The sequence below is a fragment of the Lampris incognitus genome, chromosome 8, assembly GCF_029633865.1.
Source record: "Lampris incognitus isolate fLamInc1 chromosome 8, fLamInc1.hap2, whole genome shotgun sequence".
Taxonomy (NCBI): Eukaryota; Metazoa; Chordata; class Actinopteri; order Lampriformes; family Lampridae; genus Lampris; species Lampris incognitus.
In genome coordinates, this window is record NC_079218.1 from 517,901 (window position 1) to 532,500 (window position 14,600).

The window sequence follows — 14,600 nt, forward strand, 5'->3', positions numbered from 1 at the left end:
CCATAGATGTAATGTACTGACTAGGAAGGCCCAAGACCGAGGACACTGGGTCCATAGATGTAATGTACTGACTAGGAAGGCCCAAGACCAAGGACACTGGGTCCATAGATGGAATGTACTTACTAGGAAGGCCCAAGACCAAGGACACTGGGTCCATAGATGTAATGTACTGACTAGGAAGGCCCAAGGACACTGGGTCCATAGATGTAATGTACTTACTAGGAAGGCCCAAGACCAAGGACACTGGGTCCATAGATGTAATGTACTGACTAGGAAGGCCCAAGGACACTGGGTCCATAGATGTAATGTACTTACTAGGAAGGCCCAAGACCAAGGACACTGGGTCCATAGATGTAATGTACTGACTAGGAAGGCCCAAGACCAAGGACACTGGGTCCATCTGCAGTTCAAAACCTGATATCTTTTTCTGTTTCAGATAACAGAGAGTTCTTTGTGGCCTGACCAGACAATGAGTATCACTGTTTCCTCTTTAAGACACATGGGGAAAAGAGAAAGGTTAAAATGATGTCTACGGTAAGGGGGCGTGTGCATTTTCTTGATTTGCATTATTGGGTGTAATTGTAATCTCCTTTGCCTTTTTCCTTTTGTTTGCGGTTTTTTGTTTTCCTTTTTTTTTTTTTACTATTTTTATTCATTTACCTTATTCTGTTGACTTCACAAGGTATTAATTTTTAAATGTGTTTTTAAATGCAAACATTTTCTAAAATTATGCTAAAAAAGTCAAATAATTTTTTTAAAAAAAGCCCTAACCGGTCACTCCAGCATAAGCTTCCTGAACCATGTAGGACAGCTTCACTAGCCGCTGGCAACACAACATCACAGCTGGTCTCACATGAAGTACCCAGGGGTCGCGTACACCATATAGGGGCTCAGTTTACGTTCAGTGTGCTCGTGCGCCTGGCGCCGGTAGTAACGCCGCAGGGCGGGGCTGCCCGGATGGCACTGCCGCACATGGAGAAAGTACTCGTCGGGGCGGTTAGAGGTGTAGCCACAATCCTCGCAGACAAAGATCTTGGAGCGCCGCTGGCGGTAGGCAAACTGCTGGTGGACGCCATGTATCTTCCTCATGTGGGACTCCAAGGAGCAGCGCTGCGTGAAGGCCTTCTCACATAACTCACACTTGTAGGGTCGGATACCTGCAGGGAAAACAGTAGGTTTGAGAGAGAGACAGAGAGACCCAGAGACAGAGACAGAGAAAGACAGAGAGACCGAGAGAGAGAGACAGAGAGACCGAGACAGAGAGAGACAGAGAGACCGAGAGAGAGAGAGACCGAGAGAGAGAGAGACCGAGAGAGAGACAGAGAGAGAGAGACCAAGAGGGAGACAGAAAGAGACAGAGAGAGACAGAGAGACAGAGAGAGAGAGAGAGAGAGAGAGAGAGAGAGAGAGAGAGAGAGAGAGAGAGAGAGAGAGACCGAGAGAGACAGAGAGAGACCGAGAGAGAGACAGAGAGAGAGAGACCAAGAGAGAGACAGAAAGAGACAGAGACAGAGAGACCGAGAGAGAGAGAGAGACAGAGAGAGACGGAGAGAGAGACAGAGAGAGACAGAGAGAGAGAGAGAGACAGAGAGAGACAGAGAGAGAGACGGAGAGAGAGAGACAGAGGACGCACGAGATGAGCTCTTAAAAAATATATCCAACATTGGGTCTCTAGTGAGACAGAGAATTTAGAAAACAGTCTAAAAGAAGAAGACATCGTAAATCGTTTTCCTAACAGAAAATCCTCCTTTAATCTGACAAGGAAACCAAGATTTTAGATTAAATTTTCGCGGAAGAGTTCGCTAACAGCTAGCTGGCTAACTTGTTAGCTGGCTATCCTGCTAGCCAACCGTACAGCGAAACAACCCAACAACTAACGTTACCTGGTCTAACGTGGCCTGGTCTAACGTGGCCTGGTCTAACCTGGCCTGGTCTAACGTGGCCTGGTCTAACGTGACCTGGTCTAATGTGGCCTGGTCTAACGTTATCTGGTCTAACATGGCCTGGTTTAACGTGACCTGGTCTAACGTGGCCTGGTCTAACGTGGCCTGGTCTAACGTGGCCTGGTCTAACGTGACCTGGTCTAACGTGGCCTGGTCTAACGTGACCTGGTCTAACGTGGCCTGGTCTAACGTGGCCTGGTCTAACGTGACCTGGTCTAATGTGGCCTGGTCTAACGTGACCTGGTCTAACGTGACCTGGTGTAACGTGGCCTGGTCTAACGTGGCCTGGTCTAACGTGACCTGGTCTAAAGTGACCTGGTCTAACGTTACGGATCCAACCCGAAGAAACACGCCACCTGCCGACGCAGAGGGAAAGGTAGGACATGTACAGTTGAATCCGATGTGCATAAAAAAGGAAACAGAAGAACCGCAACGTAGGACCAGAAGTAATCTAAATTAGCTAACGTTAGCCAGCAAAACAAAACAATAAACCGTTGGTAGTGGTAAATATTACTGATCGTCATGGAAACCAAGCCAACTGAATCTAGTGTGGTGAATTACCCGGCGGACTGCAAAAGCACGCAGGCTAGGAAGAAACACAAGGAGAAAGTGTTGAATGACAACCCAGACACACTATACACGACTTTATCTGTATGCATGGAAAACCGATAAAAAACAACTTAATCTTCCACACCACACGACTGTCAGCATGGAAAGCTGCCATCTGCCAACACTATAAACACGTATTTAAAGAGGGAATCGGCCGTGGAGGACGGTTCACAGTGTGCACGGATACACATCTGGGCACCGATAATGCGATACTGACCATCACATACTACACTAAAGGAGCTATACTGCTACACACATACTACACATACTACACTAAAGGAGCTATACTGCTGCACACATACTACACATACTACACTAAAGGAACTATACTGCTACACTCATACTACACATACTACACTAAAGGAGCTATACTGCTGCACACATACTACACATACTACACTAAAGGAACTATACTGCTACACACATACTACACATACTACACTAAAGGAGCTATACTGCTGCACACATACTACACATACTACACTAAAGGAGCCATACTGCTACACACATACTACACATACTACACTAAAGGAGCTATACTGCTGCACACATACTACACATACTACACTAAAGGAACTATACTGCTGCAGGGAAACGAGGAGAGCCTGAACTCTTTTGAAGAGATGTTCCCCCTGCTTAAGACAGAGGTAGACAACCACAGAGACAGCGACACGGCTGAGGACCAGCTACCTACAGAGCCCCCACAACACGCAGCAGCCCCTCCCCCTCCCCCTTCTGACGATGAGCCCCCACAACACGCAGCAGCCCCTCCCCCTCCCCCTTCTGACGATGAGCCCCCACAACACGCAGCAGCCCCTCCCCCCTCCCACTCTCTCTCTGCCACTGACAGGCAGCTGAGGGAGAGTCTGGCCCTGCTGGAACTGGACTTTGTCGAGTTTAGGGAGTTCACCCAGGCCAGGTTTTCTGACACCACCACCAGCTCCATCCAGCAGCTAAGGGAGGAGGTGGAACAGCTGAGAACAGAGAACAGACTGACTGTCTTAGAGCTACAAGAGACCATGAAGCAGCTACAGGTGGAAAACCAAAACCTACATTCCCAAGTAGCCCAACTAGAGAAGGAGGCGATGCTGAAAGAGAGGAACCTCATGAAACAGATGGAGGATCTTAGGACAGAGCTCCAAGAGAACACCAGGGCGAGGGCTTCAGTCTCTCAAAACAATACCACTAACACCCATACAGACCATCACACCTCCCCTGACACTAGAACAACCAACAAACATGATACAGAGACCACTCACACAGACACACAGACACCCCTCACACAAAACACACAACCCCCCCATCCACCCAACCAATCTCCTCCCACCAAGACAAACAAACAGCGCCCATACGTAGCCCTGCTTATGGACTCAAACCAGAAGTTCATGGACCCTCAGAAACTATTCCCCGGATATCACGTGATAGCAAAACGATGCAGCACTGCTGGCCATGCACTACAGCTCCTGAACAAGGAATTTCTTGGGAGCCCACAATGCATCATCATCCACACCGGGACCAATGACCTGCACTATCTGCACAGTGACACGGCTGTGGCGGTGAGTAGAGTGGCAGAGAGAGCAAGTGGAGAATTCCCAGAGGCTTGGATTGTGGTGTCAACACTCCTGCCACGGCGTGACACCCCACCCCATATAATCCATGGAATCAACACAGACATCAGCAGAGGCTGCGCTGCTCTTCCCAATGTCCACCTGGCTCACCATTCAGCCATCAGCCTCCATCACCTCTACGACGGACTGCACCTTCACAAGGAGAGGGTGCGGATTTTTGCGAGGACCCTAAAAGATGTTGCTTTGGGCCGCAACCCAACCACACCCACTTATCCTCCACCAGTAGGAGACTACAGACCAGAACCCTCCCACATCCCCAGATACCCCCCTTTCCCCCCCAGAGCACACAATACCTGGACCCCTTTCCCCCCCCAGCCCCATACTCCATACTCACCTTTGGACCGAAAGCCCTACACACACCCACACCTACGTGCTGCTTCCCCCAGGTCCAAGAAACCTGTGCACCCAACCCCTCCAAACAACAAAAAGACAACAACACTTGACAGAGCCTGTCCCCCACAGCACAGGCCACAAAGCTATGCTGCTGCAGTAGCCCAGCCCCCTCCCACACCCACCGCCCCAGCCAAGACTGAGATGGGAGAGATAAAGGAGATGCTCCACACCTTGTGCTCCAGACTCCTGCATGGCAGCATCTAAGACAACCTCTACGTGCCATCAGGTCTTGATGGGGTAACCACTTACACGGGGGAATCCTGAGTGTTGATTTGGCTCTGGTTGTGTATAATAATGCCCACTATATCGATAGTGATGTATTTGGTAAGTGTTATCAGAATATTTCATATATGTCTTCTTCCACTGTAACTTGATAATTCTCTGTCTCACAAAAGAGACTCACTGTATATTTTCTTTTCATTCGTTCTTTTTCTGTCTCTTGTTGGAACATCCAGGGTCTCTTCTCATCTCCCTTTGGGATGAAGAGTAGAGACCCTGACTTCTTAGAAAACATCGATAATGTCGACATAGTCATATTAACTGAAACCTGGTGTCATGAAGACATAACCACCCACTGTCCCTCAGGTTACAAAGAAATAATTATTCCATCAAATAAACTCACCTCAGTACATCGTGGACGAGACTCTGGAGGTATTTTGATTTGGTACAGAGGATGTTTAACCAACCACATTTCAAAAATTAAAATTGGAACATCCCACTGCTGGCTAAAACTCAGCAATAAAATTGGCATATCAAACAAAGATATCTATCTCTGTGCTCTATATTCTCCCCCAACTGAATCCCCATATTATGCTGAGGATTTCCTGAGTAACCTCCATGAAGAGGTAAGCCTTTTTCAGGCCCAGGGAAATGTGCTGCTGTGCGGAGATTTTAACGCAAGAACAGGTTCAATGAGTGATACCATTGACCCTCAGGGTAACAGACATGTGTTTGGTCAACATTCCCTGTACCTCTCACCAACCCTCATTAAAAGGAGCTCCCTCGACTGCACTGTGAATAAGGCTGGTAAGGAGCTAGTGCACCTCTGTCGCGCCTCTGGCCTGTACACGCTTAATGGTAGGATCAGAGGAGACTCTCTGGGAAGGTTCACATGTTGTTCAGGTCTTGGAGCTAGTGTAGTTGACTATGCAATAACTGACATGGACCCCACCTCCTTCACGCATTCACTGTCAGACAACAAACTCCTCTTTCTGACCATAACCAAATTATGATTTTCTTCAAAACTATTAACCTGACTCAAATGCCTATAGAGGAGCCCAGCAAGCTGTTCAAAATTAATAAGACCTACAGATGGGCTCCAGGCAGTGCAGAAAAATTTATCAATATCCTGAATTCATCCAAATTACTTAATATGATTACTAACTTCATTAACAAACCGTTTGAAACTAATAAGGACAGTACCAACCAAGCTGTCAATGAAATCAATTGTATCTTTCAGACGGCAGCAAACATGGCCCTACCAAGGACCCACAACAACAAAAAGAAACAATCCGAAAATGAAAAATGGTTTGACAACGACTGTAAAAATATAAGAAAAGAACTGCGTAAATTGTCAAACCTGAAACACTACCAACCTCAAGATATGGATATAAGAAAGAAATATAGCGAAACATTAAATCTATATAAACACACATTAAGAATGAAAAAACAAAGCCATGTAGATAGAACCCTACAGGAAATAGAACATTCCCTGAATCAAAACCAATTCTGGGAAATGTGGAATAATCTGAGCGCTACAAAACCACAAGACCTGCCTATCCAAAATGGAGAATTTGGAAAAATCATTTTGAACATATCTCTTCGGAAATCCAACAAGAACACTCAAATTCCAATTACAATCTGATCAAACAAAAATTACAGTTGCTCGAATGCTCTATAAAAGACAACCAAAACCCACTGGATTTTCCAATAACACAAGAAGAACTGGCACAGAAGCTCAAATCCTTAAAACCCAAGAAAGCTTGTGGCCTTGACAGCATCAGAAGCGAGATGCTTAAAAACAGCACCCCTGAGCTGCAAAGGGCAGTACTCAAATTGTTCAACATCGTTCTAAGTTCGGGATTTTTTCCTGACATCTGGAGCAAAGGGCTTATAACTCCTATTCATAAAAATGGAGACAAATTGGATCCTAATAATTTCAGAGGCATTTGTGTGAGCAGTAGTCTGGGGAAGGTGTTTAATAGCATTTTGAACAATCGAATTCTAACCCTCCTTAACGAACACAAAGTCCTGAGCAAAGGTCAAATTGGCTTCCTCCCAAATCACCGGACTACGGACCATATTTACACCCTACACACCCTCATAAATGAAAATGTGAATCAAACCAAAAATGGAAAAATATTTGCTTGTTTTATTGACTTCAAAAAAGCTTTCGACTCTATTTGGCATGAAGGACTATACTATAAACTTTTACAAAGTGGTGTAGGGGGTAAAGTGTATGACATAATAAAGTCAATGTATTCGGACAACAAATGTGCAGTTAAGATTGGAGACAAACACACTGAGTTCTTCACTCAGAATAGAGGGATGAGACAGGGCTGTGGACTTAGCCCGACACTGTTTAATATATATATTAATGAACTGGCGGTGCAGCTGGAACAGTCTGCAGCCTCAGGTCTCCCCCTGTATGACATGGAAGTGAAATTTTTTGCTTTATGCAGATGATCTAGTTTTATTGTCACCAACCGCAGATGGGCTGCAACAACTACTAGACCTGCTTGAGGACTATTGCCAGCACTGGGCCCTGGCAATCAATCCAAAAAAGAAAAAAATAATGATCTTCCAGAAGAAGCCCAAATGTCAGGAAAATAGATACCAGTTGACTCTAGGTAGCATCACCTTAGAGCATACGATGCAGTATACTTACCTTGGTCTAATTATTACAGCATCGGGGAGTTTCAGTAGGGCAGTGAATAACCTTAAACAAAAAGCTGGCAGAGCTCTATATGCGATTAAAAATAAATTCTTTAACATTGATATACCAATCTCCATCTGGGGCAAACTGTTTGATAGTGTAATTCTGCCCATTGCACAATATGGAAGTGAGGTATGGGGTCCACTCAGTCTTTCCAGCTACACTAGATGGCACAAGCATCCTGCAGAAACCCTACATGCTGAATTCTGCAGAATGATTCTGAAAATACAAAGGAAAACACCAAACAACGCATGTAGGGCAGAATTGGGCCGGTTTCCATTCTTGATAAATGTACAAAAAAGATCTCTAAATTTCTGGATGCACTTAAATACAAGCCCAACAAATACATTGCACTTTAAAGCTATGAAAACCCAAGAACTGAACCCCGAAAAGAGTCCCCTGAAGCAGCTGGTTCTGAGACTCACTAACCCTGTAACAAATACTAAGACCAACCAACCTCAGGCCAGCACTGCACCAAACAAAGTTTACGATAAATCAGGCTATAAAACAAAGCAAGAACAATTATCTGAAACATTGGAACGCTGAAATCAAAACTCAAAGCAAACTAGAAGTCTATCGGGCCCTAAAAACAAATTATGATTTGGAAGAATACCTCTTAACTGTCAGAGACAGGAAGCAGCGACAGATCCTCACCAAATACAGGCTCAGTGACCACAGTCTCGCCATTGAAAAGGGGAGACACAAAAAGATGTGGTTGCCAAAGGAGCAACGATCATGTGGTCAGTGCATGACAGATGAGGTGGAGACAGAGGGGCACTTCCTCCTTAAATGTGACAGATTTGAAAACCAGCGCCGGGCTTTTGTCAAGGAGCTGGAACATGTGACTCCAGGGTAGCAGGAAATGCGGGGGGTCCTGGGAGGAGGGCCAGCGGCGAGCATTGCAGCAAGATTTATATTATCTTGTCACAACCTGAGAGATAGTGGATGACGGCACCTATTGCTACTATTGTTATTTAATATCATAATCATTGTTGTTGTTGCTGTTATTATTATAATCATTGTTGTTGTTGTTGTTATTATAATCATTGTTGTATTGTGTTGTTGATGTTTTACATGCTTTGGCAATATGTACACAAATGTATGTCATGCCAATAAAGCACATATTGAATTGAATTGAATTGAGAGAGAGACAGACAGAGGGAGGGAGAGAGAGAGAGGGAGAGAGAGACAGAGAGAGAGAGAGAGAGAGAGAGAGAGGGAGGGAGAGAGAGACAGACAGAGGGAGAGAGAGACAGACAGACAGAGGGAGGGAGAGAGAGAGAGAGACAGAGGGAGAGAGCTTGTGCGTAAAACTGTAAAATGAGTGTTGGTATTAAACGCCCTGCCACATTGGAAATGGCTATGGTGAATTCTTGGAAAAGTTCCGAGTGAACTCATGCAAATCTTTCTCTCTTCCAGGATCTATTCTACGTATGGAGGGTGCAGAATTTAGACTTATTCATCACTTAAGTGTTTCCTCTTCCATATTGAGGGTTTGGGGGTGGATAGACAGTGGCATATACAGAATGTGGTGTGATTGTAAAGCCCTCTCGGGTGAAACTGTGATTCAGGGCTATACTGTTCAGTACATTTGCGTTGACCTCAGGTGTAAAGCGGTGTTGCACGTGTGAATACCTGTGGAATGATGTGTCGAATGTTGATGTGTAAACCCACTGAGAGGCCACTCTCTATGGGGATGGGACTGTGTACTGTTGTGTAGGATTGATAACACTGTGTACATATTTCTGTTCCTTCTCTCACCTGTATGTGTGCGCATGTGTCTCTTGAGGTCGAATGTATCGTTGAATCCTTTGCCGCAGAACCTGCAAGGGTGTCTCTTCACTAGGCTGTGGCACTTGAGGTGGCGTGTCAACATGCGTTGCAAGGGGAATACCTTGTGGCACACTGAACACATGAAGGCCCCTGAGCCAGGTGCCGTACGGGGACGGGGCTAGAACGGCAAGAGGTCGGGTGTGATGGTTACAACACTGCCAGCTCCAAAAACATTGACCTTACTCTCTGAAAACAAGAGGGTGGACTGTATTTTCATCGTTTTTTTAAAACGATAAAGATCATATTATTGTTAGTGCACAACCAAAATGAGAATACTGCTGAAAATAACACTACTTCTATAATCAGTATAATGGTTGGAATGATAAAATTGTAAATAATAATACAGCATATAGGTATATAGTACATTTTAGCAAAATGTACATGGTTTCATTTTAGCAGTTGGGTTTAGAATCAGGATGAGAATCAGAAATTGTTTTACTGCCATGTGCATTACATACACTAGGACTTAAGGTTGTGATTGTTGGTACAGAGAATAAAATAAAATAAGTATGTGAGATATATATACACTGCTCAAAAAAATAAAGGGAACACATAAGCAATGCAATGTAGCTCCAAGTCAATCACACTTTTGAGATATCAACCTGTCCAGTTAGGAAGCAACACTGATTTGTGAATCAATTTCACCTGTTGATAATTGTCTAATTTCCACCAGGTTTAAATTAGACAATTTGCAAGACAACCCCTATAAAAGGAATGGATTTGCAGGTGGTGGCCACAGACCATTTGCATGTCCTCATCTTTTCTGGCCGATCTTTGGTTAGTTTTTCATTTTGCTAGTGCCCTCACCACTAGAGGTGCCATGAGGCGGTATCTGCAACCTACAGAAGTTGCTCAGGTAATGCAGCTCATCCAGGATGGCACATCAATGCATGCTGTGGCAAGACGATTTAATGTTACTCCCAGCACAGTGTCCAGAGCATGGAGGAGGTACCAGGAGACAGGCCAGTACACCAGGAGACGTGGAGGAGGCCGCAGGAGGACAACAACCCCGCAGCAGGACCGCTATCTGGTCCTTTGTGCAAGGAGGAACAGGAGGAGCACTGCCGGAGCCCTACAAAACGACCTTCAACAGGCCACTAATGTGCAGGTTTCTGCTCAAACAGTGAGAAACAGAATGCATGAGGATGGTATGAGGGCCCGACGTCCACAATTGGGGCCTGTGCTCACAGCCCAACACCGTGCAGCCCGATTGACCTTTGCCAGAGAACATCTTGGTTGGCAGATTCGCCATTGGCGCCCTGTGCTCTTCACAGATGAGAGCAGGTTCACACTGAACACATGTGACAGACGTGAGAGAGTCTGGAGACGCTGTGGAGAACGTTCTGCTGCCTGCAACATCCTCCAGCATGACCGGTTTGGCGGTGGGTCAGTGATGGTCTGGGGAGGCATATCCTTGGAGGGCCGCACAGACCTCTACGTGCTAGCCAGAGGTACCATGACTGCCATTAGGTACCGGGATGAGATCCTCAGACCCATTGTCAGACCATATGCTGGTGCAGTGGGCCCTGGGTTCCTGCTCATGCATGACAATGCTCGTCCTCATGTGGCCAGAGTGTGTCAGCAGTTCCTGTATGTCGAGGGCATTGATGCTATGGACTGGCCTGCACGTTCCCCAGACCTGAATCCAATCGAGCACCTCTGGGACATCATGTCTCGTACCATCCGCCAACTCGATGTCACACCAGACTGTCCAGGAGTTGACCGATGCCCTGATCCAGGTCTGGGAGGAGATCCCTCAGGAGACCATCCGTCGTCTCATCAGGAGCATGCCCAGAGGTTGTAGGGAGTGCATACAGGCACGTGGAGGCCACACACACTACTGAGCCTCATTTTGAATCGTCTTGAAGAATTTCCACAGAAGTTGGATCAGCCTATGTTCTCATTTTCCACTTTGATTTTGAGTATGATTCTGAATCCAGACCTTAATGGGCTAATGATTTTGATTTCCATTGATCGTTCTTAGGTTATTTTGCTCTAAACACATTCCTCTGTCTAATAAATAAAGATTTTCAGCTGAAATATTTCATTCATCGAGGTCTATATTGTGTTTTTAGGTGTTCCCTTTATTTTTTTGAGCAGTGTATATATATATATATATATATATATATATATATATATATATATATATATATATATACACTACCGTTCAAAAGTTTGGGATCACCCAAACAATTTCGTGTTTTCCATGAAAAGTCACACTTATTCACCACCATATGTTGTGAAATGAATAGAAAATAGAGTCAAGACATTGACAAGGTTAGAAATAATGATTTGTATTTGAAATAAGATTTTTTTTACATCAAACTTTGCTTTCGTCAAAGAATCCTCCATTTGCAGCAATTACAGCATTGCAGACCTTTGGCATTCTAGCTGTTAATTTGTTGAGGTAATCTGGAGAAATTGCACCCCACGCTTCCAGAAGCAGCTCCCACAAGTTGGATTGGTTGGATGGGCACTTCTTTGAGCAGATTGAGTTTCTGGAGCATCACATTTGTGAGGTCAATTAAACGCTCAAAATGGCCAGAAAAAGAGAACTTTCATCTGAAACTCGACAGTCTATTCTTGTTCTTAGAAATGAAGGCTATTCCATGCGAGAAATTGCTAAGAAATTGAAGATTTCCTACACCGGTGTGTACTACTCCCTTCAGAGGACAGCACAAACAGGCTCTAACAGGTACTATTTAATGAAGATGCCAGTTGGGGACCTGTGAGGCGTCTGTTTCTCAAACTAGAGACTCAAATGTACTTATCTTCTTGCTCAGTTGTGCAACGCGGCCTCCCACTTCTTTTTCTACTCTGGTTAGAGCCTGTTTGTGCTGTCCTCTGAAGGGAGTAGTACACACCGGTGTAGGAAATCTTCCATTTCTTAGCAATTTCTCGCATGGAATAGCCTTCATTTCTAAGAACAAGAATAGACTGTCGAGTTTCAGATGAAAGTTCTCTTTTTCTGGCCATTTTGAGCGTTTAATTGACCCCACAAATGTGATGCTCCAGAAACTCAATCTGCTCAAAGAAGTGCCCATCCAACCAATCCAACTTGTGGGAGCTGCTTCTGGAGGCGTGGGGTGCAATTTCTCCAGATTACCTCAACAAATTAACAGCTAGAATGCCAAAGGTCTGCAATGCTGTAATTGCTGCAAATGGAGGATTCTTTGACGAAAGCAAAGTTTGATGTAAAAAAAATCTTATTTCAAATACAAATCATTATTTCTAACCTTGTCAATGTCTTGACTCTATTTTCTATTCATTTCACAACATATGGTGGTGAATAAGTGTGACTTTTCATGGAAAACACAAAATTGTTTGGGTGATCCCAAACTTTTGAACGGTAGTGTATATATATACACACACACACACACACACACATACATACATAAAACATATAGTAAAAACTAAAAACAGCAAAAAGTAAGTCTGTTTGGGGGGAGGCTGTTGATTAGTCAGACTGCCTCAGGGAAGACACTGTTCTTGTGGCATAAGGTTTTGGTTCTAATGGACCTCAGCCTCTTGCCAGCGGGCAGAGTTTCAAAAAGGCGGTTAAACACTTTATATTACATTTTAGCTGAAAATAGTTTTCTTTGATATCTTTCCTTATATGAATATATTTCTTAAGAGAAAGCACCTGAGTTTGTGGAGGAGGCAGAAGTGACGGAAAAATCTAGCCCAGAGGAAATGTAGGTTTCCCAATCTAATTGTGATTTTACCTTAGCTCGATAAGCCATTGCCAGTGGGTTAGGGTGGTAGAAGTGGCCTTGGTGCAGCAGAGAGGACCAGCCTTCGCCTGATTCTGCCCCGAATACCCCTGGTCCTGTCTGTGGTGCTGTAATTCCTACAGCCACTGATGTCTCTGGTCCTGTGGTGGTTACAGGCTGAGGGAGAATGGCAGGCTTCAGGTTGTCATGAAAGGCGAGAGTCTGTTCCTTATCACGCACTGGAATTTTTAAAGAAAAATCACATTGTTTAAGATAAATGCAGAATGTTCAAATGTTGATATGAGAAAGGAATTAATTTAGTGTAAAGATTTAACCAAATAGCATGTCTACATTAATTCCTTTGACCCTTTTTTAGTTTTACGAAATACAGCCATGATGAAATAACAGTGAAAAGAGGACCGGCGTGCCTCAGGGCTGCCGTCTTGGTCCCCTATTGTACAGTCTGTTTACACACGACTGTGTTGCCAAATATGACAACAACAGCATCATCAAATTCGCAGACGACACCACAGTGATTGGACTAATAACTGAGAGGGCCTATAGGAGGGAAGTGAAAGATTTAACCACATGGTGTCATGATAACAACCTCTCTAAATGTCAATAAGACAAAAGAAATCATTGTTGACTTTAGAAATATCAGAGGGGGGGGCAATGGTTCGGCCTGGAATCGCCTTGTCACGGAAGTGGCGAGGCGACTCCTTCAGACTGCCGGCCGGAGAGATGCAGTTGGCAAATGCATGTGGTACGAGGATGGGTGTTTCAACTAAAATAGGGATCGATTGGCCACTAAATTGGGAGGAAAGGGGGAAAATCAGAAATAAATTCAGAAAAAGAAAAACCCCACTAGCGGAGCATCAAGTTACACAGCAGCCGTGTCAGTAATAGCTTCTTTACACAGCCAGCCAGTCAGGCTGCTGCTGCTGCTGCACAGCGGACGCAACCATATGCACCTTACATTGTGTTATCGTGTAGCCTACTGTATTTTGGGGGGGGGGTGTCCTTTGTCTTTGTGTCCTTTGTGTTAAGGCAGGGTGAGCCAGAGCACAAGAATGTCATTGTGTTCTTCACATGACAATAAAGACAAAGCTGAACTTGAAAACTCCGTAAATTGTTGGTTGATATGGGAAAGGATTTAAGCTGAGTGACTATAAAGACATAACCCATCTTTCTACCAATTCTACACGTCTTAGGCCAAAGACATGACGAAACAACAGTGAAACTAGTGCTTGGTGACATGGTGATATTATTGTCACAATAATCATACGGAGTTCTACATGATATCAATATATATGGCAATATTTGCTTACATATGCTGAAATGTGTAAGAATCAGTTTGAGGCTCATCACATTGAACTGTTCAGTGATGTAAAGTATAAACCAAAACTAGTTTTCAAGTGTTGTTCCCTCAAATATTTTAGGCCTAACCTTGAGAGAAATTTTAGACAACAAAGTTTTGCATCACGATGCGACAATGTCTCAATTTCATCTCAATATAATACCACTGGAACATGATATGAGATAATAT

At 44.4% G+C, this 14,600-nt stretch overlaps 1 protein-coding gene across 1 annotated transcript in view; it reads right to left on the reverse strand.

Annotated features, from left to right (window-relative positions):
- Positions 1-849: 849 nt before the first annotated feature.
- Positions 850-14,600, reverse strand: part of zgc:171929 (uncharacterized protein LOC100124596 homolog) — a 13,915-nt gene continuing 164 nt past the window's right edge. Inside the window, exons 2-4 of the mRNA XM_056285164.1 lie at positions 13,067-13,293; positions 9,270-9,459; positions 850-1,157 (exon numbers count right to left, since the gene is read on the reverse strand). Of these exons, the coding sequence (XP_056141139.1) occupies positions 850-1,157; positions 9,270-9,459; positions 13,067-13,293 (725 nt within the window). The remainder of the gene's footprint in view (positions 1,158-9,269; positions 9,460-13,066; positions 13,294-14,600) is intronic.